Source organism: Apteryx mantelli, chromosome 29 (genome assembly GCF_036417845.1).
Source record: "Apteryx mantelli isolate bAptMan1 chromosome 29, bAptMan1.hap1, whole genome shotgun sequence".
NCBI classification, from domain to species: Eukaryota; Metazoa; Chordata; class Aves; order Apterygiformes; family Apterygidae; genus Apteryx; species Apteryx mantelli.
In genome coordinates, this window is record NC_090006.1 from 4,887,473 (window position 1) to 4,905,605 (window position 18,133).

At 45.2% G+C, this 18,133-nt stretch overlaps 1 protein-coding gene across 1 annotated transcript in view; it reads right to left on the bottom strand.

Annotated features, from left to right (window-relative positions):
- The window catches only part of XPO7 (exportin 7), a 38,120-nt gene that overhangs the window by 1,691 nt on the left and 18,296 nt on the right, over positions 1-18,133 (bottom strand). The window contains exons 10-27 of the mRNA XM_067312389.1: positions 17,558-17,704; positions 16,520-16,692; positions 15,215-15,408; positions 14,015-14,120; positions 12,563-12,698; positions 11,487-11,560; positions 10,276-10,356; positions 9,698-9,761; positions 8,359-8,467; positions 7,794-7,900; positions 7,211-7,299; positions 6,447-6,554; positions 5,257-5,339; positions 4,463-4,677; positions 3,153-3,291; positions 2,533-2,693; positions 556-654; positions 89-216 (exon numbers count right to left, since the gene is read on the bottom strand). Of these exons, the coding sequence (XP_067168490.1) occupies positions 89-216; positions 556-654; positions 2,533-2,693; positions 3,153-3,291; positions 4,463-4,677; positions 5,257-5,339; positions 6,447-6,554; positions 7,211-7,299; positions 7,794-7,900; positions 8,359-8,467; positions 9,698-9,761; positions 10,276-10,356; positions 11,487-11,560; positions 12,563-12,698; positions 14,015-14,120; positions 15,215-15,408; positions 16,520-16,692; positions 17,558-17,704 (2,213 nt within the window). The remainder of the gene's footprint in view (positions 1-88; positions 217-555; positions 655-2,532; positions 2,694-3,152; positions 3,292-4,462; positions 4,678-5,256; positions 5,340-6,446; positions 6,555-7,210; positions 7,300-7,793; positions 7,901-8,358; positions 8,468-9,697; positions 9,762-10,275; positions 10,357-11,486; positions 11,561-12,562; positions 12,699-14,014; positions 14,121-15,214; positions 15,409-16,519; positions 16,693-17,557; positions 17,705-18,133) is intronic.

An 18,133-nucleotide genomic window follows, 5' to 3' on the forward strand; every position in this document is an offset into this window, starting at 1 on the left:
CATAAACCTATGGGCTCAGAACACCTCAGGACCCAGGCAGGTCTCAGTGCCACAAACAGGTCTTTGGCGCAGCGGCTTCCATACTGACCTGTCCCTGTTCTTGGTTAGGAGGTTGCGTTCGATGCCTTCCATGAGGTTCTCGAAGCACAGGTGCATTGCCTGCTGTTTCTCTGGAGGCTGGCTGTTCACTATGCTGTTCCTCAAGTCAGAGAAATACTGGGGGAGACAAGAGAAGGATGGGTTAATTTTCAGAGCAATAGCCAGCTTGGCTTTGGGACAGGGCATAATACATCCTCTTCAGGAAGAGAGAGGGAACATGTTACAGCTCTTCGCATGATTTCTAGTGCTCTTATGAGACTTTAAATAGGATTCATTAGTGCCAGGGCTGCTGCAGGGAAGGGCCGGATACCCTTCTGTCTTGACACACACACAGTCTCTGTCCTGACTTCCCAGCCTCCTGCTCTGCCACAGTACTGCTTAGTTCAGTCTGAAGGCTCCAGCATTGTTCAAGCCCAGACAGCTTCTCCAGCTGGGATGGGAGGTTGGGATGTTTACCTTTTCATTGAGCAGTATCAAGCCAAGCAGAGGCCGAGACATTGACCACTGGTTCCTGCAGTCCTCAAAGATGATGATATTCAGCACTGTTGACAGCATCTGGAAAAGGGAGATTGAGGCTTAAAACCAGCCCTTCAAATCCAGCTCTCCCCTTGCCATGGCACTGTGCACGCACAAGAGTGAGCATTCACCTCCAGAGTTTCCTTCCCACAGGAGGAGAAAGCATCCCTGCATTACAGGCAAGGGGTGGAATGGGCATGCTCACGCTGCCAAGATGAGCCCCCTCTGAAAGCTGACTGGCCTCTGTACCAGGCTAGAAAGATCATCAGTGACGTCAAAGATACTCAGATGCTGAGATTAAAAGCCAAGCATATACATACAAAGGGCAGCTCATGCTTGTTTAATGCTCCTGGTATTGTCTCCTATTGGATCCTCAATGCTACAGTGCTCCCAGCATCATGGCACAAAAGGAGCACCTGGTTAGTAGAGAACAGTGAACAGTGGTTAGTAGAGAACTCTTCAGTGAAGGCACACATAGCAGGTGCTGAAAGCTGTTACAATATTTATTTCTGACACACCCCATCCTGCCCCAAGGCAGCCAGGGGAAGATTGCCTAATCTTCATTTAAGGTAAGAGCTTAACTGTACAAACTGCACACAGGCATATGTTCTTGTGCCCTGGGAAGCTGCTTCTGTTCCCCACTAGTGGTGTCTGCATTGCCTTCCACAGCCTTGTTAGGGTATAATAGCAGGAACAAAAACTGAGGTCTAACACAGCTGGTTTGGAAATGCAGTTTCTCTTTTATCCCCAGAAGACACAACTTCTAGCTCCCTAAAGAGCCTGCTTTTGTTTGCTTTTGACCTACCCGGGTGGAAGGACAGAACAGTATTTCCTGCTTTCATTTGCGAGTCATGCTGACACCTTGACTAGTACCAGGGAATGAAGCTGGACAACACTAGGAAATGCACTGCATGCTGTTGTTCAAATGCAGCAGGTCAGGTGAGGGGCATATACAAAGTGTTTTGCTACGAGGTATGGATGTCCCGATCCCAGTGCTGAGCCCTCTGGAGTGCCAAAACCCAGACCTCTGCGAGCAGAATCACCTGTCATTAAGGAATGCTACACAAAGGTACCTAAACAACATGGTATGTGTAGATATATGCTAAGACTCATCTAAGCAAGGAAAACGTGTCTTCAGCTCATTGATCTTCTGCCATCACATATGCTCAAGACCAACAGAGGAGACAAATCCCAGCAAGCTCTATGTATATCAAAGGTGTTGTGGATAGAGGCAGGAGACAGATGGCAGATGTGCTACCAGCATGTAAAACTTGATTATCAAATTCACCCTGCAGAGGCCATTCTGAATCCAGGCATGAACAGTGCCAAGGTAGCACATGCTCTAACAGGCAGCAAACCTAACTTTCACGTGGTCCCAACATGAGAGACACAGCAGAGATTGCTCCTGTATGCTGAAGTCTAACCACAACCTTGCTAAGCACAGGGACACCATGGTTTCTGCTCTGCTGTGAGTGCACATGTACCACTGAATTGTTCCAGGGCTTCAAACAAACCCTGTCTTAAAGCAGAACAGGATCACACGCTCACTGGCAGAAAGTATATTTCCTGGCTCCATTTCTACAAACTCCCAGTGCAGTCCATACTTTTTTTTTTTTTTTAAAGGAAAAAAAATCTTGTTTTTTGCTACTTCCTTTCACTTCTGAAATGCAAAAATGGTGTTCCTTGCACAGGGAAAACCATTGCCCTGAAGTGCATTTTCAGATCAGACCTACCACATACTGAATGCGTAGGAGAGATGCAGTACTAGCCAGAAAATCCTTTTCCCTCAGGAAAAGCCCAGAGCTCTAGAGCAGGGATCATGCATCCCCCATATTATGTCATGCTAAAAGAATTCAGGGCTTATCAGGCAGTTTACCATGCCATGCCACAACAAGGCCCAACACCTTCACTCTTTACCTGCTGAATCATCTCCGGGTGCTGCTGCATAATGTGCAAGAACCGGTCGCTCTCCTGGGTCAGAGGTGTGGTCCTCTTCTTGGTGCTGCGAGACAGCTGCTTGAAGAGATAGGTGACAATGTGGTCCAAACAGGAGCAGCAACCTGTGCAAACCATCGTGTCTGCAAGAACAGAAGAGGGGGAGATATTGGAACACTGCCAGCATTCCTCTTGCTCAGACGCACCTGGGTCGACTCCAGCAAAGCATCACCATTCATCTGGTTCCGTGCAGGGACTTGGCAAGCAAGAGCCATTTAACCTAGACCAGTCAGTGACTTCCTCACTGACATGTTCATTATCTCTAATGTTTCAGCTTTAACAGAGGTGAAACAAGGTGACTCTTAATTGACTCAACAACCCATTCCACCCCTTTCCATAAGCTCTGAGTGCAGAAAAAAAGACAAATACAGGTTTACACCAAGACTGATTATGCGCGGTCAGGACAACAGTCCACAACTCCATGGCCTGAATCTGATGCTTTTCTCTATTACTTTGGTTACTTTGAATTCATAGTATTTCAGGCTCTTTCCTCACTTCCAAATCAAAGCTCTAAGAGCACAACAGAGAACAGAAATAGTTACCTAGTGCAGTGAGGCCTTCTGAAATGGAAGAGAGAATATACATGATTACATGAGGCTCCAGACTGGCTATAAAGTTCATGTGGTCCTGGGTAAGAACTTCCAGCAAGGAATAGTATGACTGGCTGAGTTTGGGATAATCCTGCAGAGAGAGAAAGAAAGACTTAAGGCTTCTTGGCTACTCTGGAACCATCAGCCAGACCTTCTGCAGTGGGATATATCAAACCTATTCGTTAATCATCTCAAAATTGCTTACCGAATCTCCTGGAATGAGAACAAACAAACCTCCCTCACAGCATAACTTGTGAGCCAACATATTTCCCCCCCACCTCAGACTACTGTCCAAACAGGCTCCAACAACAATGGCCCAGCAGGCTCCCAACTCTGTTATATCAAAGATCTTTTCCCACTGCTTTGCTCACTTCTAATGGGAAGTGTTAGCTGACTAATGCCAGTGCTGGAGATAAAGAGATAGGAATAGCTCCCCAGGCGTCCACTGCAGAGTGCCAGATCACCCAAAATCCATGTGCACAGTGCTGGGCTCAGCAGCCTGCACTGCTGATTCTTCTGCAGTCAGTGACACAGATCCCTCAGCAGCCCCCAGACAAGGAGGACTCTGCTGGTAGTCCTGCAAAGTGGTCCCACTGGAAGAGCCGCATTTGAACTGCATGTTTCAAGAGCCACGGTTTGGCCACTGTTATATCAGATCAAGAACGTGCTGAATGCAGTCACAGAGAAAACTTCTTTCAGATCTTGCTATTGTAATAAGATGAATAGACAGACTCAGAGGGATAAGTTGTCCCCTCTCCCCAACATTTTGCCAGGCAGGACTGTGCTGACCGGGTCTCAAAGTTCTGCTGCAAAACGGATTACTGTATTTGAGGTCTGGATAGGAGCAAGACTCTGTAGGTGGATGTCTTCAGCAAGCAGGTTGCTCTGTAACTGCTGACACATTGAGATCTTTACCCACAGGCAGTACAGGGAAGAACAATCCTTCGCTTGCAGGAAGTATTTTTCAGGTAGAGAAGCAATTATTTTGGTAATTGCTCTGCTGAGACTTGGAGCCCATTGGAGAGATGAGCAGCAGGGCTGCCCAGCAGGCCCTTAGGTGATGGGGTTGCAGCCTTCGCACAGGACTTGCTGCTGCACATTCCAGGAGCTGTAATTTCCTGCTGGCCTGTGCCTAGCTGGGGTTCCAGAAAGCGGCACAAGTTCACTTGTCTCTGTGATTAAAGTATTCCTTTACTGTATAATCTTCCACCCTGTCTTTCCTAGCCATGTGCTTACACTGCTAATCACAGGTGTCAGCTTACCAGGAGGTCACTGTGAGGGATGGAAAGCAGAAGCTTGATAAAAGTTTGCAAGGCATTGTCCAGTGCATCATCCCCATACAGACGGAAGACCCCAAAGTTGACGTAGCTCCCGCTCAGTGCGGCCTTCAGCATAGAGAAGCAGATGGAAATCCCCTTGAGCTTCAAGGCATAGACTTGATCCTTTGGGACCTCCCCAAGCGTTAGGATACGATTTCCTGCATGAGCACAGAAGCAGACTCAGTATTTCAGCAACTGCATCCAGATACTTTCTCCCTCAAGGTGCAGGAGAAACAAAGCAGCAGAGCCATAAGGAGCGACTGAGAAGTCAGTTACAAACACTGGAGACTTACTTCCCAGCCAAAGGTTAAGGAACCCATTACATGTTAACAGCATGGTTCTACTAAGAACCAGGAAGAACACAGCTGCATGCAATTTTGCTGTGGAAACAGGACAGCATGAGGACAGAATTGCTCTCTACTTGCTTTATAGGTTCCCCTTTGCCACCTTGCATACTCACAAGGGGCTCAGCTGGGCTTCCTGTTCATTGCTGACATTTTTCTTCCTCATTTGCATGGCAAATACCCTACCCCTTCTGCTTGCCTGCCTACCCGGTACTTCAAGCAGAAGCCTCTCCCTGTATCTGAGTATGCATTCAGCAAGTGACTTGGTACTGCTTCCCAGCCTGGGCTCATTCTCTGAGCTGGCAAGTGCCCCAGCTCTCCCCCCCCCCCCAAGCGAGTGGAGGAGTCAAGGGCAGACTGAGGCTGCCTAGATCCCACCTGCTGCATACTCACCATAAGTAGTTATCATTTTACTCGTTTCTCGAAAAAGCAGGATGCCATTTGGTGAGGACACATCAAACTGCAGCCGTTGGGATCTAACGGAAAAACGGGGAATAAATATGAGCTCATACATATCAGAATGAAAACAGAGACAATATTGTAGCACCTCCATGTGCTGCTACGTACTGGGGCACCCTCCTCTGAAATCTATTCACAAGAGTTCAACAGAATGCACCAGTCTGGTAGTATACTGTTGTTCATTACCAAGGCAAGACAGGACACAGTCGTTTAGGGACAGACAAGCTTGCTGTCTCAGAAGAAAGGGCCTATATTTCACAGACTTTAGAAATATTACAAGTCTGAGTCTGGAAATCCTGTCTTGGCAATAGTCACTAGGCTACTGTACACAAACACAGCGAACATCTTGGAAGAGAGCACTGTGGGGCAGGCTGACTACTCCTATTCATAACACAACCAAGAATCCAGAGCTTGGCATTTCTTCCCTGCCACAGTGAACAGATCTTAAAATTGAAGCGCAGTGAGTTTTCCAGTTCACTTCTGAAATAAGTAAGAGGACGTGTTCCAGTAAGGTTTGTTCTACTGTAAAGATATCATTTGGTTGTGGTAAACAGTCTAACAGCATGGATTCTCAAGAACTCTAAAGCGACTGTGTCTGAACCTTCTGTCCTTTTCGCTTGGCTGTAACAATGGTCCCTTCCTATAGGGCTGTGTTAAGCTGGCTGTACGCCAGAGCCACATCTTGGCAAACTTCCATCGCCAAACTAGACAGCTTCTGAATTATCTGAATAGCATCAGAGAGACCTCTTCTAGCAAAGAGTGGATGGTCTAAAGCAAAAGCAGTGGTCTTGCTGCTGTTCGAACAATGCTCATTTTAAACATAGGTTTTAAAAATTAATACAAGTTGCCGCCGTCTTATGATGCTGGCCTTACAAATAGATGCTCAAGAAATTCAGCGTGCTTACTGATCTTGTCTCTTGGTCTGACTGAACTGTGACACATGACTGATATTTGTAATTTTCTTCCCTGCTGAAACAATGCCAGTTCCCCCCTTCCTTGGCACCCTGCAAAGTATAAATAGATTGAAGCAGAAAAAACACAACTGGGCACCAACACCCACCAAACGGCTGAAGCAGCAGACAGACACAAATCCCTGCCAGCGTGCAGACACTGGAGGTTCATACCTATTATGTACCAACTCAGCCATCAGTTTGAGGACAGGTGTAGTGCAGGCTGGGTCATGGTACCAGAGTTCAATTGCCCGCTGTAGGATTGGCATGTAGGATGGGTAGCTGCAAGGTAAAAAGCTAAGGAACTTTGTTTACATGAAGAAGAAAGGTCAGCAACTTCTACCAAAAGACATAGCTTGTGCACTGCCTCCGAGCCTTGCAAAGCAGCTTACTTAAGGCTAAACGTAGCTGATGCTGCTAGCTGGGATCTGCTTTATCAGAGAAACAGCCCACGTCTAACTGAAGGAATTGCATACATGCTTCTTATAGTATGGCAAACCAGAACCAAAAAGGTGTTGGACAAAGGGCAGACAGATGCAAAGATCTGTCAGAGCAGCAAACAAGTAACCTTCACCAGCCAAAGGGGACTCTCGAGCACACAGATCCCAGGCTCTTCGAGCAGCTACAGTCTCATCAAGAGGTCAAATATACCAACTGCTGTCAGCCTTAGTAAGTAGGAGGAAAACTTTTGTTGTTGCCGAGATGCATACATCCCATTAAAAGCCTTCGGGATTTACAGGCCAAATCCCTAGGTTGCTGCTCAGCCAGAGCAAAACCAAAGCTATTTTAGAACTTCCAGACATGACACCACGTACTATAAAAGTGAAATGAAACCCCACTCAGTATTTAGCTGGAGAATATGGCATTTGGATACAGCCAGCTAGAGCTTCCCCTCTAACTGGCAGGGTGGCTCAAGCTGTAGGGCAATAGAAGGATACATCCATTCAAACAGCATCATGAAGCTGGTCTTGGCATTGAAGGCAAAGGCTATTCCCCTCAAGTCTCTCACCAAACCAACCAACGTTCTCTGCATTGCAAAAGAAAAGGCACTACATGTTAAAACACACCACACGGATGTCTCCCTCGGCTCCTCTAGCCTAGAGTTGCTAGCCTTCTTCCCATCCCAACAGTAACACAATGTTTCTGTGGTGGCTGCCAATCTCAATTTAGTCAGCTCTTCCTCTTCAGTCAGTGCCAGAAGCCTTCCTTAAGTTGAGCCAGTGCAGTGACAGTACTGGGGTATTTCATTCCCAGCAGGGGGAAAGCTGGCAGATTAGCCTCACTGCTTAAATTATGCACTACATCCAAAACCCAAGGAGTTCAAAGGATATCATCTCTTCCCATATACTGGGAGGAAGACACCACACACTCTGGCAACTACTTGTCTCATCAGAGGCAAGAATGCCCCTCTCGTGTCAGGATTTATTTGTTCTCTCCTGTGTGACTGAACCTGGAACGTCTAAGCCTCTGGGGGAAGAGTAGGGAGAGCATAGATAACAAGGAAGGTTCTGGCCAGCTTACTTTTGCCTCTTGTTCATTGAAAGTATTTGTGCTGAACATCTGTGCCACAGTCTCAAAAGCAGCTGTAAGGGGAAGCATGAACTGCTCATATTGATCTTCATCTTCCCCTGAAAGAAAAAAGAAATCAAGAGGAAACAGACTGCACACCCCTACACCCTGCATATTTGCCTCAGCAAAGCATGTGTTGAGAGCTTCAGACACTGGTCACCCACAGAGCTAGAGAGACCATGTTTCCAGGCAGAGGAGCTGTCACTGTTCATCTTTAATTTGCTTTAGAAAAGCTTAGAACAAACCCTGCCATCTCAGGAAAGCATTTGGCCTATTACGAAGGGAAAATTTAGCCTCAGTCTTACTGGCACGCGTGTGTAGACTATCTGCACACAACAACATAGCCACTCTAGCTTCTTTCCCTTCCTTTTTCTTATCCCATTTGACTTTTCCCATTTCCACATCCTTTTCCGGTCCTGCAGCTTCCTAAACGGCAATACCCAGCATCCTGCAGAGCCCAGTGTCCAAACCACAATGTCACCACTTTGCTCTGGTTCCCAGGAGAAGATCGTAATACCTAAATCCACCATGAGAAGACGCCCAAGTGCAGTATAGAAAGTAGTCCGACATCTCATGTCAGTCAGGTTGGACTGATTGTTAATACCCAGGAAGGAAAAGTGCTCACTCTGCAAACAGAAGAAAACATTGGGGTTAAAAGCAAACCACCAGCCCGAATGAGCTCCTGTATTAGCAGCTGAGTCATTATGAATCCTCCATTCTTCTGTCTAATTCTTAGCCTCTTCAAGAATAAGAACTGAATTGCACAGTTATCTTGCTAAGCATTTCACACGAACGGTCTCAGAGACTAGGCCACCAGAGGGCAATACGTACTGGGTCTGCAAACCCTGAAGTACTAATGCTTAAGAGTATCTCCTGTGTACTGGCAAAGATACCTGCCCTATCACTTCTCATTTGGGAATTCCCCAGTACAAGATGAACAAGGAAAGTCTTGCTTTGCCTCCAGAACAGAGAAGTATCTTGCCCCTCATTCTCACAGGGACTCTCAAGGGGTTAAAGTTGCTGAAAATCAGCCCTCTGCAGACAGATTCATAGTTACTTTGCCTACGTTCTCTGCGGGCAACTGCAGCATTGGACAATGCAGTCTAAATGCAGTTTCTGGACCACGCATAGCACATGTGACTACCTACCAAAAAAAAAAAAATCACCTAGATCAAGGAATACAATGCCTCATTCAGTGAGCCAATCCAAACCTCCTGGACATGGTTTCAGGAGTCCTATCGCTACAGCATCAGGGCATCAAATGACCAAATGTTCACAAAGGCAAGTCAGTAATCTGATGCTCTCTGTTGCTCACTTCTAGTTGCTCATTCTGACATTCTTGCTTTCAAGTCAACGTCCCAGTTCCGCACAGGGAATACCATACTGGTAGTGACCGAGAAACAAGGCTGCTATCCTGACCACTGCAGCAGTGGCACTTCCTCCAAGTCAGCAGTGTTCAGAAAGAAAGCTGGGGCATTAGAACACTGTTTTTTCTGTTTTAAATTTCAGAAGAGGTGCTCACTGTTTTCTGACTGCATGTGCAGCAGTACCAGCGGTCTCCTGCATTTCACCCTGAAGATGGCTGTCTTTCAGTGCAGAGACCCCCACACTAACTCTCCTGGGATGAAAGGTATTACATAATTACAGCCCATCAAGATTGAAGGGGAGGCTTTGAACGAAGAGAGAAGGAATGAAGGTAACTTTTCCTAGACGCTCATCTCATATGATGGAAGCATCCAGGAAACACAAACTTCAGAAGTGCGTCCAGGTGTTAAAGTTTGGGGATTTTCTCAGCTGCACAAAGGCACATGTAGGAGTTTGCTGTGAGACAAGAAGCAGAAGGTAAAAGGACTTACCGTGTGATTGTTCAGCATGAACTGTACAGCGCTCAGTTTCACCAGTTTTCTAACACTACTGTATGTAAAGGGGGTGTTAAGGAAGCAGCAGAGTCAGCAGAAAATCTCATGCACTTGCAAAGCACCCTCCAGAGCAAAGCTGGAAGGGGATTTATGTCTATTTTATTTAAGATGTTCTAGTCTCTCTTCTATTTGTTTCAAGAACAAGTCTTACTACATTGCATTCATCTCTACTGCAGAGACCTACAGTCTATTTACTTTGGCACAAAAAACAAGTAGGAAACTGTGAGATAGACTGTGATTGCACGCAAATTAAGACAGTGGATGGTAAGCTACAAAGCAGCTACGATCCACACTAAAAAGCCCATGAAACTACAGCCATCAGCTGTAATTCAACAACTAGATAAAAAAGTTGACCAAGCACTTATACTCTGCTCTTCTCGCTACCCAGAAGTGTAAGTGTTTTTGGAATCTGTTATATGCTCAGTTGGAACAGGAGCACTCTGCATCTGGGTTGCTCTTCCCCCATCCTGAAGCTTAAGTGCTCTGTACACTCACAGCTCTTCTGAAAAGGATATCCAATGGAGAGGTCATTGAGCAGCTGCAGAGTCTTGGAAGTGATAGGTTCACATCGACCCCAGTACTTCAGGTTCGTGATGCTAGGGGAGAGGACAACAAGGATGGATCAGAGGGGTTTGCTTGGTTTCTTCTTTGCTGTGTGGCGGATTCTTCCAGTCAAAAGTCACCCAACATCATCAGTTCCACCCTCCACCAGAACCACAGACATCACAAGCCACAAAATATTGGTATAAAATTACTGTACTTACATTTGGTTGACTAGAAAATTATCCTTCAGATAATCTTCACTACTTGGGTCCCAAGCTACACTGGCCCATACCCAGGCCCTTGGAATTCTGTGGCACTCCAGGGCTGATTTCTGCAGCAAGGGTAAGAGAATTCTGCGGCAGTGACAACATGCAGACGTATGCAATTCTGCACCTGCACCATCCACTGTCAGCTGCAGAATTCTAGTAGCCCTTGCTTCTTCCAGGAGAGCCAATTCACCCCTTGCGGATGTGCAGCTCAGGTGCGCTTGGGTAAGCAAGGCACCATGCACATCCAGATGAGGTGATGCTAACGAAATTGAGGGGAAGCTAGTGGCTGTGTGTCTCCAGGCGCATGGCACTGGGCTTCAGCCTTAGAGCTGCTGAAGCAGTTTAAAATGCTAATGGAGGCTTCCAAAGACATGACAAAACTCAGTAGACAGGTTCGGTCCAGAGGAAAGCTGATAAGCAGCAGGCTGAATAGGGTGTCTACCAGAGTGGAAGAATTTTAAAAAAAGGACTTGTGCTACTCTGGTACTAACAGTGCTATTTGGAAGAAAAAAACCCCAAAAAACAAAAAACCACCACACTTTGAAAGAGTAGTCCCCTCCCCACAGAGCTTTCGTGGCTGGTGATTGGCAATAGTCAAGTGATAGGGCATGAATACTTGAAGCTGTCCCCACTCTGACTTTGGTTTTATTAAGCAGGCACTGGAAAGAGAGAATCCATTATCGTGGTGTAGGGTGTATTTTTGTGTCTCCATGGCCCAGCCTAGAGTCCACGGCGGATAAATCAATCCTGGATACTGTGCATGACTTAAGCCCCTGATCACAACTGATAATTCTCTCAAGTAGCCAGATGTTACTAGTTTTAGACTGAACAACACTGCCTCATATTCCAGTTGTCCCAGTTATACCTTCAAATGAACCCTGGAAACTCTGATGCCTGCAAGCAGGAACACTTACATTTTTCCTATGAAGACACTCAGGACCATGGTCTCATCATTCAACCCCAGGACCTCTGAGAGACGACGGTACAGCTAGAGAGAAAATAACATCAATCTAAAAGCTGCTGACAAAACAAGTAACGTTAAGGCAACAACAACAAAAATTTCATTGTTCATCATGGCTTCTAAACATAAACTTCAAGCAGTCAAGGATTATTTGTTTTCCACTTGTTCACCCTTTGCAGTAGACATGCTTGGAAGGGCATATAACATGGGCTTTCCCAAATCACACAGATAATGCACAGAGATGCTCATGATCCTATCTAGACCAATACTTGCCCTAATCACCACTGCCTCTTTTTAACCACTAGTCATAGCGGCTTCAAATACTGTACACAGAAGCTGGATGCTTTTCCTTGGGAAAAGGGACATCATAACTGTATTCCTCCTCCTGCAGCTACACATGGTATCTTAGCGAGTTTGTCTGGAACTCTTAAGTCCTTTGTCACATCCCTGCTCCAAAGTCTCTGGGGTGGGGAAGGAAAGTCACACATTACTGAAAGTGAAGAGAACTGATTTCTAGAATAAGGATGTTCCCATCCTTTACATCCCTTTTTTTTTTTTTTTTTAACTATTCTGTATCTCTAAGTACACACCGAGGCATTCAGAATCCAGCATATTTATAACTGCCTTGTGATGAAAGGAATGGTTATTTATCCTCACTTTAGAGCTGGGAAAGCAAAGCACAAATGCTAAGTTCCTCATGGGCGTATGCATCCAGCAAGTCAATGCTTTTGCGTTGGCTTAAGGGACTCATTTGAAGTCACACACAAAACCTGGTAGATAACAAAACTGAACCCAGGTCTCAATTTCTAGGCTACTGCCACAGTCACTGGCTCCTTCCTCAGGCATATGGAATACGTTATTTCAAGAACAGCTCATGGTTTGCAATATTAGAACACTGGACATGCATCTAGAAAACAACAGAAACGTTTGAGATCTGTCTGCTCTGTTTTCCACTTGCTTTCATATTAAAAAAAGCAAAGCTATTATTGCATTTGCCATGACCTAAAGATGCATAGTAAAGGGAATTACCTTGGAAGACTTCTGCACCTGATCTCCAATATAGATCTTCCGGAATTGCTCAAAGAAGCTTAGCATCGCAAGCTCCAATTTCTCATTCCCAGCCTGAGCCAGACGAGAGTCTGTCAGGTTCATCAATTGTAGCACCCTGGAGAGAGACGGGGAAAACATACCCTTAGATGCTGCTGGACACGGGGAGACAAGGGATTTCTAGCATACGGTATCGTTTCCAAGCTGCATACAATAGAGCATTTTCTTAATTTTTGTGGGCGCTGCTGTTTTGGACCAAGAACTGACAAAACTAATAATGAACACTAAGGCACGTTCTTCCTCTGTGCAAGACCACTATAAGGCTTCTATGTCACTCACAAAAGGCATACAAGGCCTTGGTTTTAATTTGCTGCAGAAGCAAATTTCAGGTGCTTTACAGCACTTACACAGAGTCTGGTCCAGCATGTGCTCAAACACACTTGAGAAACCACTACCTGTTCCCCTCACAGGGTCAGGCTCTCTAAATGACACTCCCACCTGAGTAAGGCTTTTATTGTGGGCACTGTGGAAACATGCTAGGGTCTGTGCACAGGGTCGATAAGCAGACCTCTCTGGTAAGGAAGGGGTGGAAGGATTCCCCTGTAATACACACGCAATAGAATGGGGGGCAAAAGAAGTGATTTTGGCAAGTCCCACAAAACAGCGGGAAAGGAGAAGATAAAATGTAAACAGACTTCTATGAATGTCTTCCTGGTGCTGAGGGTAGCTGAAATATAACACAGGGTTTCACCCTTTCCCCTTCAGTAACTATCAGCTACAGGGGAAGCTAATGCTTGATGTTACCTATTAACAATGGCTCATCAACAGGCCAACTTCCATACATTAGCAGATTTAGCTCCTCTTTCTATCCTAGCTTCCAGAGCAGAGCAATTGGGTTTTTGTCTACAAGACATTCAGTGCAACTCAAGGTTGTTCATGAATAGCAAGCAACGTATTCTCACATTCATCAAATACAGCTTGCAATAGAGAGGATTTACAATTCTGAATATCTACCAGGTGTTAGAAGACAGTATACAGCTGCAGAAGAACTACAACATTCACAGCATATTTATGGACAAAACGCACTTTGAGTTAGTAACTAGGAAAGAGACTCCCCACCCCCGGCACAGAATCATCATGCGTTTAGTTCTACCCTAATGAATGCATTTAAGCATGGTATAAATTCCCTTCTTACATGCTCTTCCCCTCTCATTCTCTTACTTACAACCCAGACTTCCCAATTTAGCCGAGTCGCAGCAGAAGCTTGCTGACTGGCTCTAGCCAATGCTGGCAATCTCTTCTCTCAGGATGGCCAATTCCCCACAGTTCTTTTCAGTGTGGAAAAGAGGGGAAGAACATGGTGGCAGCTTCATGATAGTGATTCTTGTGTTGACAAGAAGTATGGTGCAGCTAGAAAACGGTCAGCATCCCTACCGACAAACCAACTCGCCATCCATCGCATCCTGCTCATCCGTGCTGGCGAACGAGACCCTACCACCAATCACTGCCCCGATAATATAGACGAGCCACGTCAGGCGCCCTGAAACCAACAGAGGACATCAGAACCAAGCACGTCACACATTACACGGAGGAAGCGGAGGAGACTTGAGTTTTATTTTGGCAAAAACAGGATTCAAAAAGAGTATTTTTCTGCTTTAGTGCACAACTATACCAAAATTACTCAATTCTCCACTTGGTGGAGAAAAGGCATGACGTTACTACAATGGAAAGAACACCAGGTCTGCCTGGAAGATTTTCATTATTTAAAAGTTATTCCACTGCAGAAAGCCACTTTCTTGCAAAACTACATTCTGTATATTTAAACACACGTAGATGCCAGCAGGCAGCGTTTATTCTTCCAAAATACATCTGGCTTATGGATAAGTCAACATCAAATGGAATTTTGCCCACATAAAAATTGTACTGCTTTGGATCAGATAACAATACTGTTTCAGAAGGAAACTGTACAGTTTCCATACTTGTGCTGGCATGTCCAACTCTGGCATGGAAAGGGAAGCCAGCTACATCATTAGAAAGGGGGAAGACACAGCTATACCTGAACCTCCAAAGGAGCTGATTCTCTCTAGCCAGTGTTAAACAATTCCTAAACCAAGCAACTGCGCAAGTACAAAAACCTGTGTGCAGAACCCACCTAAGGCTGTAGACAGACATCCTCTTTCACATAGTGGCACCAGCTGAAGACCCCACTCCCAGTCACTCGTCACCAACCCCAGCTGGAGGTTTCTGCCATACAGCCAGTAGGGAGGTTCAAACAAGCACTCTATACCCTGCCTCAGATAGATGGGGTAGGCAGTGCTGACAGGGGAACGTTCACATAACTTGTCTTTCTGAAAGCCTGGGCTGGGAGATGCTCTAAGTAATTTCCAGTACAGAGGTGGAGTCTGTTGCAGGACAGCAACTGCATCTTCAGCCAGCACTGCTGTGTGCATTGGGAATGTCTGTCCACAGCCATAAATATTCTACACCGTACAGGCATCTGTCCAAGGGAACGTTTGCTAGATCTGCCCCCCCCTTACATGGATTTCACCAGGAACGCAGGCTTCTGGAATGGTACTTTGGAGAATGGGCAATGTACTGCAAGCTAGCAGGCCACAGGTCTCCAGACAGGCTCACCTTCTTGTACAGCAACATCCATAGGGCTGGCAGTGGCACTCTGCAGTAGCTCCTGGTAGGACTGGGCTGACTGGTCAAAGAGCTGCACAAGCAGAGCACAGGTCTTCTCATACTCGCACCGGCCAATGGTGGATAGCTGATCTAGCTGCTGTTGCACAAGGCCAGTATCATCCAGTGGATCCTCCAAGCCATCCCTATACAGTAAGAAAGCAGATTAGAAAGGGGCTTAAAATGCAGAAATAGCATAACCCATAACATAGGCTTATTTCTACCAGATAGGAGATGCTTTTCCTCAGTCATATAGCAATTCCAATGACTAAAGTCTCTCCCTCTAGTATTTGTCACGATGAAGAGCTACACAGACCGACGTAATAGGCTGATCATTACTGTTGCTGTGGCCGTAAATCTGAAGAACACTAGCAGCCCAAATGGGAAGGCTATCAGGACCTGCGATGAGTAAGCTCTTCTTACATCTTAATGTTTATCAAGGTCTTTGAACAGAACAGGCAGTGCCAAGAACAAGGTCTCTGACTGTCTTTGATAAAAAAAATTCCATCTTTCATTTTTTTTAGTTTCCTTTTCCTCTAAATACAGTAATCTCACCCTTAAGTTACATTGTGAACTCCAGAACTAATTAAACCTGAAGTTCCTCCCATGCACTGTCAGATACCTAAAAATAGATAAGCCATCCAACATCCCCCTCAGAGGGGCATTCATAGCTTATTTTTCTATACTCAACCATTTGTTTTCATCAAATACATACAAACATGAGGTGGAACTCATGCCACCCAAATTCAGGCACTGCAGCAGAAAGTCCTCCAGACTGCCCTTACAGTCAGAAGAAAAAAAAATAAGATACTTTTAGGCATAATTCGTGCCATCCTGAGGTAGAGTTCTAAAAGCGAAGTGAATCACCCCTTGTGTACTTATATTTCTCTGCTATGATGGCAATACAGAGCATTAACACTACACTGCAGATGTATAAAGCTAGACAAGACGAATTCCATTGAACAAACAAACAAAAAAAAAAAATCAGGGAAGAGAGAATACCGCAGATAGTGACAACATAAGCACCATTTCTTCAGAAAATTCAGCTTAAAAAAAAAATCCATGCTTTGTTTTGTGTAAAAGATAGAATATATAATTTAGGTAAGCCTCCTTTAGAAAGCCTTTGGTGACTCACAAAACTTCCCACAGTCAGAGGCAATTTTTACAGGAAAATTCAGAACAAAACCACACCAGAGCCTTCTGCGCTGGGTTCTGGTGCCTACAGCAGAAGTACTGCTCGCTCTCCGCTTTTCTTACCTCAATATGATGTGCACAGATTCCAGCCTGGATGTGATGTAAGCTTTTGTGACTTCTGGTGTGTATGTTTCTAGCATGTGAGGCTCTGTGGCTTTAACATAGGGCACCGACGCAGCCAGCCGCTGCCACAAGCTCAAGAGATAGTGAACGCTGTTTGGTGCAAACTCCCAGTGCTACCAAGAAAAAGTAAGAAAGGAGAGGAAACTAGTAAATTATGCTCTTGACTATTTTGTCTGGGTTATGAGTGCTATCTCACATAGCACTAGAAATGACAATATCTTGAAGCTTTAATGATACAGTTGCTGATTTTAACAATGAATTTCATATAGCACCTAAGTTCAGAGGGTGTTATCGGCATTCAGTAAAAATTGAAAGATACCCCAAAATAAGTTCCAATGATGCATAGCTGAGCCAAAGCCTTTGGCTCCAAATTGCTGCTGAGCTCATACTGTAGCATGCTGCAGACAGTTCCCCAAATAAACGTACAGTTTAAAGCTATTCTCCAAATAAATACTCCATTTGTCAAATTTTAATATTTATGTAAGCTATACAATTTTTTAACTGTATTCTGTGCAGAGGTGTAGTTACAAGGTGCATATCAGTGGAAAACTCAGTGGGAATATGGCATGATATTCATATCACAAGCAATCCCTGCAACTGTATTTTAATAGTGAAGTGATACATAATTCTAAAAATAAGCCTTATTTAACAAGTTCTTTTTTTTCCCCCTGCTAGGACATGGAAAGACTCTAGAGGCATAGCAACCCCGCCTTCCCCCACCTGCTGCTCCTGTTCCATTCAGTAGGAAATCACAGTATAATCAATGCTACACTGCAGGATTCTGTTATACAGCTTACAGGCTTTCTTGTTTTTTTAGTAGTGGGCTTCTTCACAGGACAATTATATCAAAGTAAGGGGCAAAGAACAGACAAGAGGGCGATAATTTTGTTTCAAGAGAAGCCCAGGAGAGAGGAGAGAGAAGGGGAAAACAACAACAACAACCACCACCTATCAAGGGTAAGCAAAACCAGTTTCTACCTGCAGGCTGGTCACTGTGAAGTTGGCAATGAGTCGGATAACCTCCGGGTAGTTCTCCACCTTCACCAGCTCTCCCAGCTGGTAATTGCTTTTCAATCGAGCCAGCAATCGGCAGAACTCATGATAGTTGTTTGGGTCTGACAAACTCTAGGAAGAGAATAAAAAACAGCAGAACTGAGAAACAGCACTATGTACCACTACCCAGCAGCAGGAAGAGGCAAAGATTTATGGTAAGGGGTTAGGGAATGGAAGAGGAAGAGCAGTAAGATATTGCACCCTTCTGCCCAGTGCCACAGGTCATGGCAAGGCATGCATTCACACCGCGCAGCCCCTCAACTCAGTTTGGGATAGCCACAGTCACACCAATAAGGGGTAGAAGCAATCTACAGCGTGCCATCCTATTTGTCTGGGTAAAGCTATCGTCTACCCCACTGTTCTTCCAATATCCCTAAATTTTACAGCCTTCAAATCTTTACCTTGGTAGAGCATTATTCTCTTCTACGCCAATATTTAAAATCCTGACTTTCCATCAAGTTATTGCTGCCTCTAATTCTTTAAAACCCCTTTACCAGACTA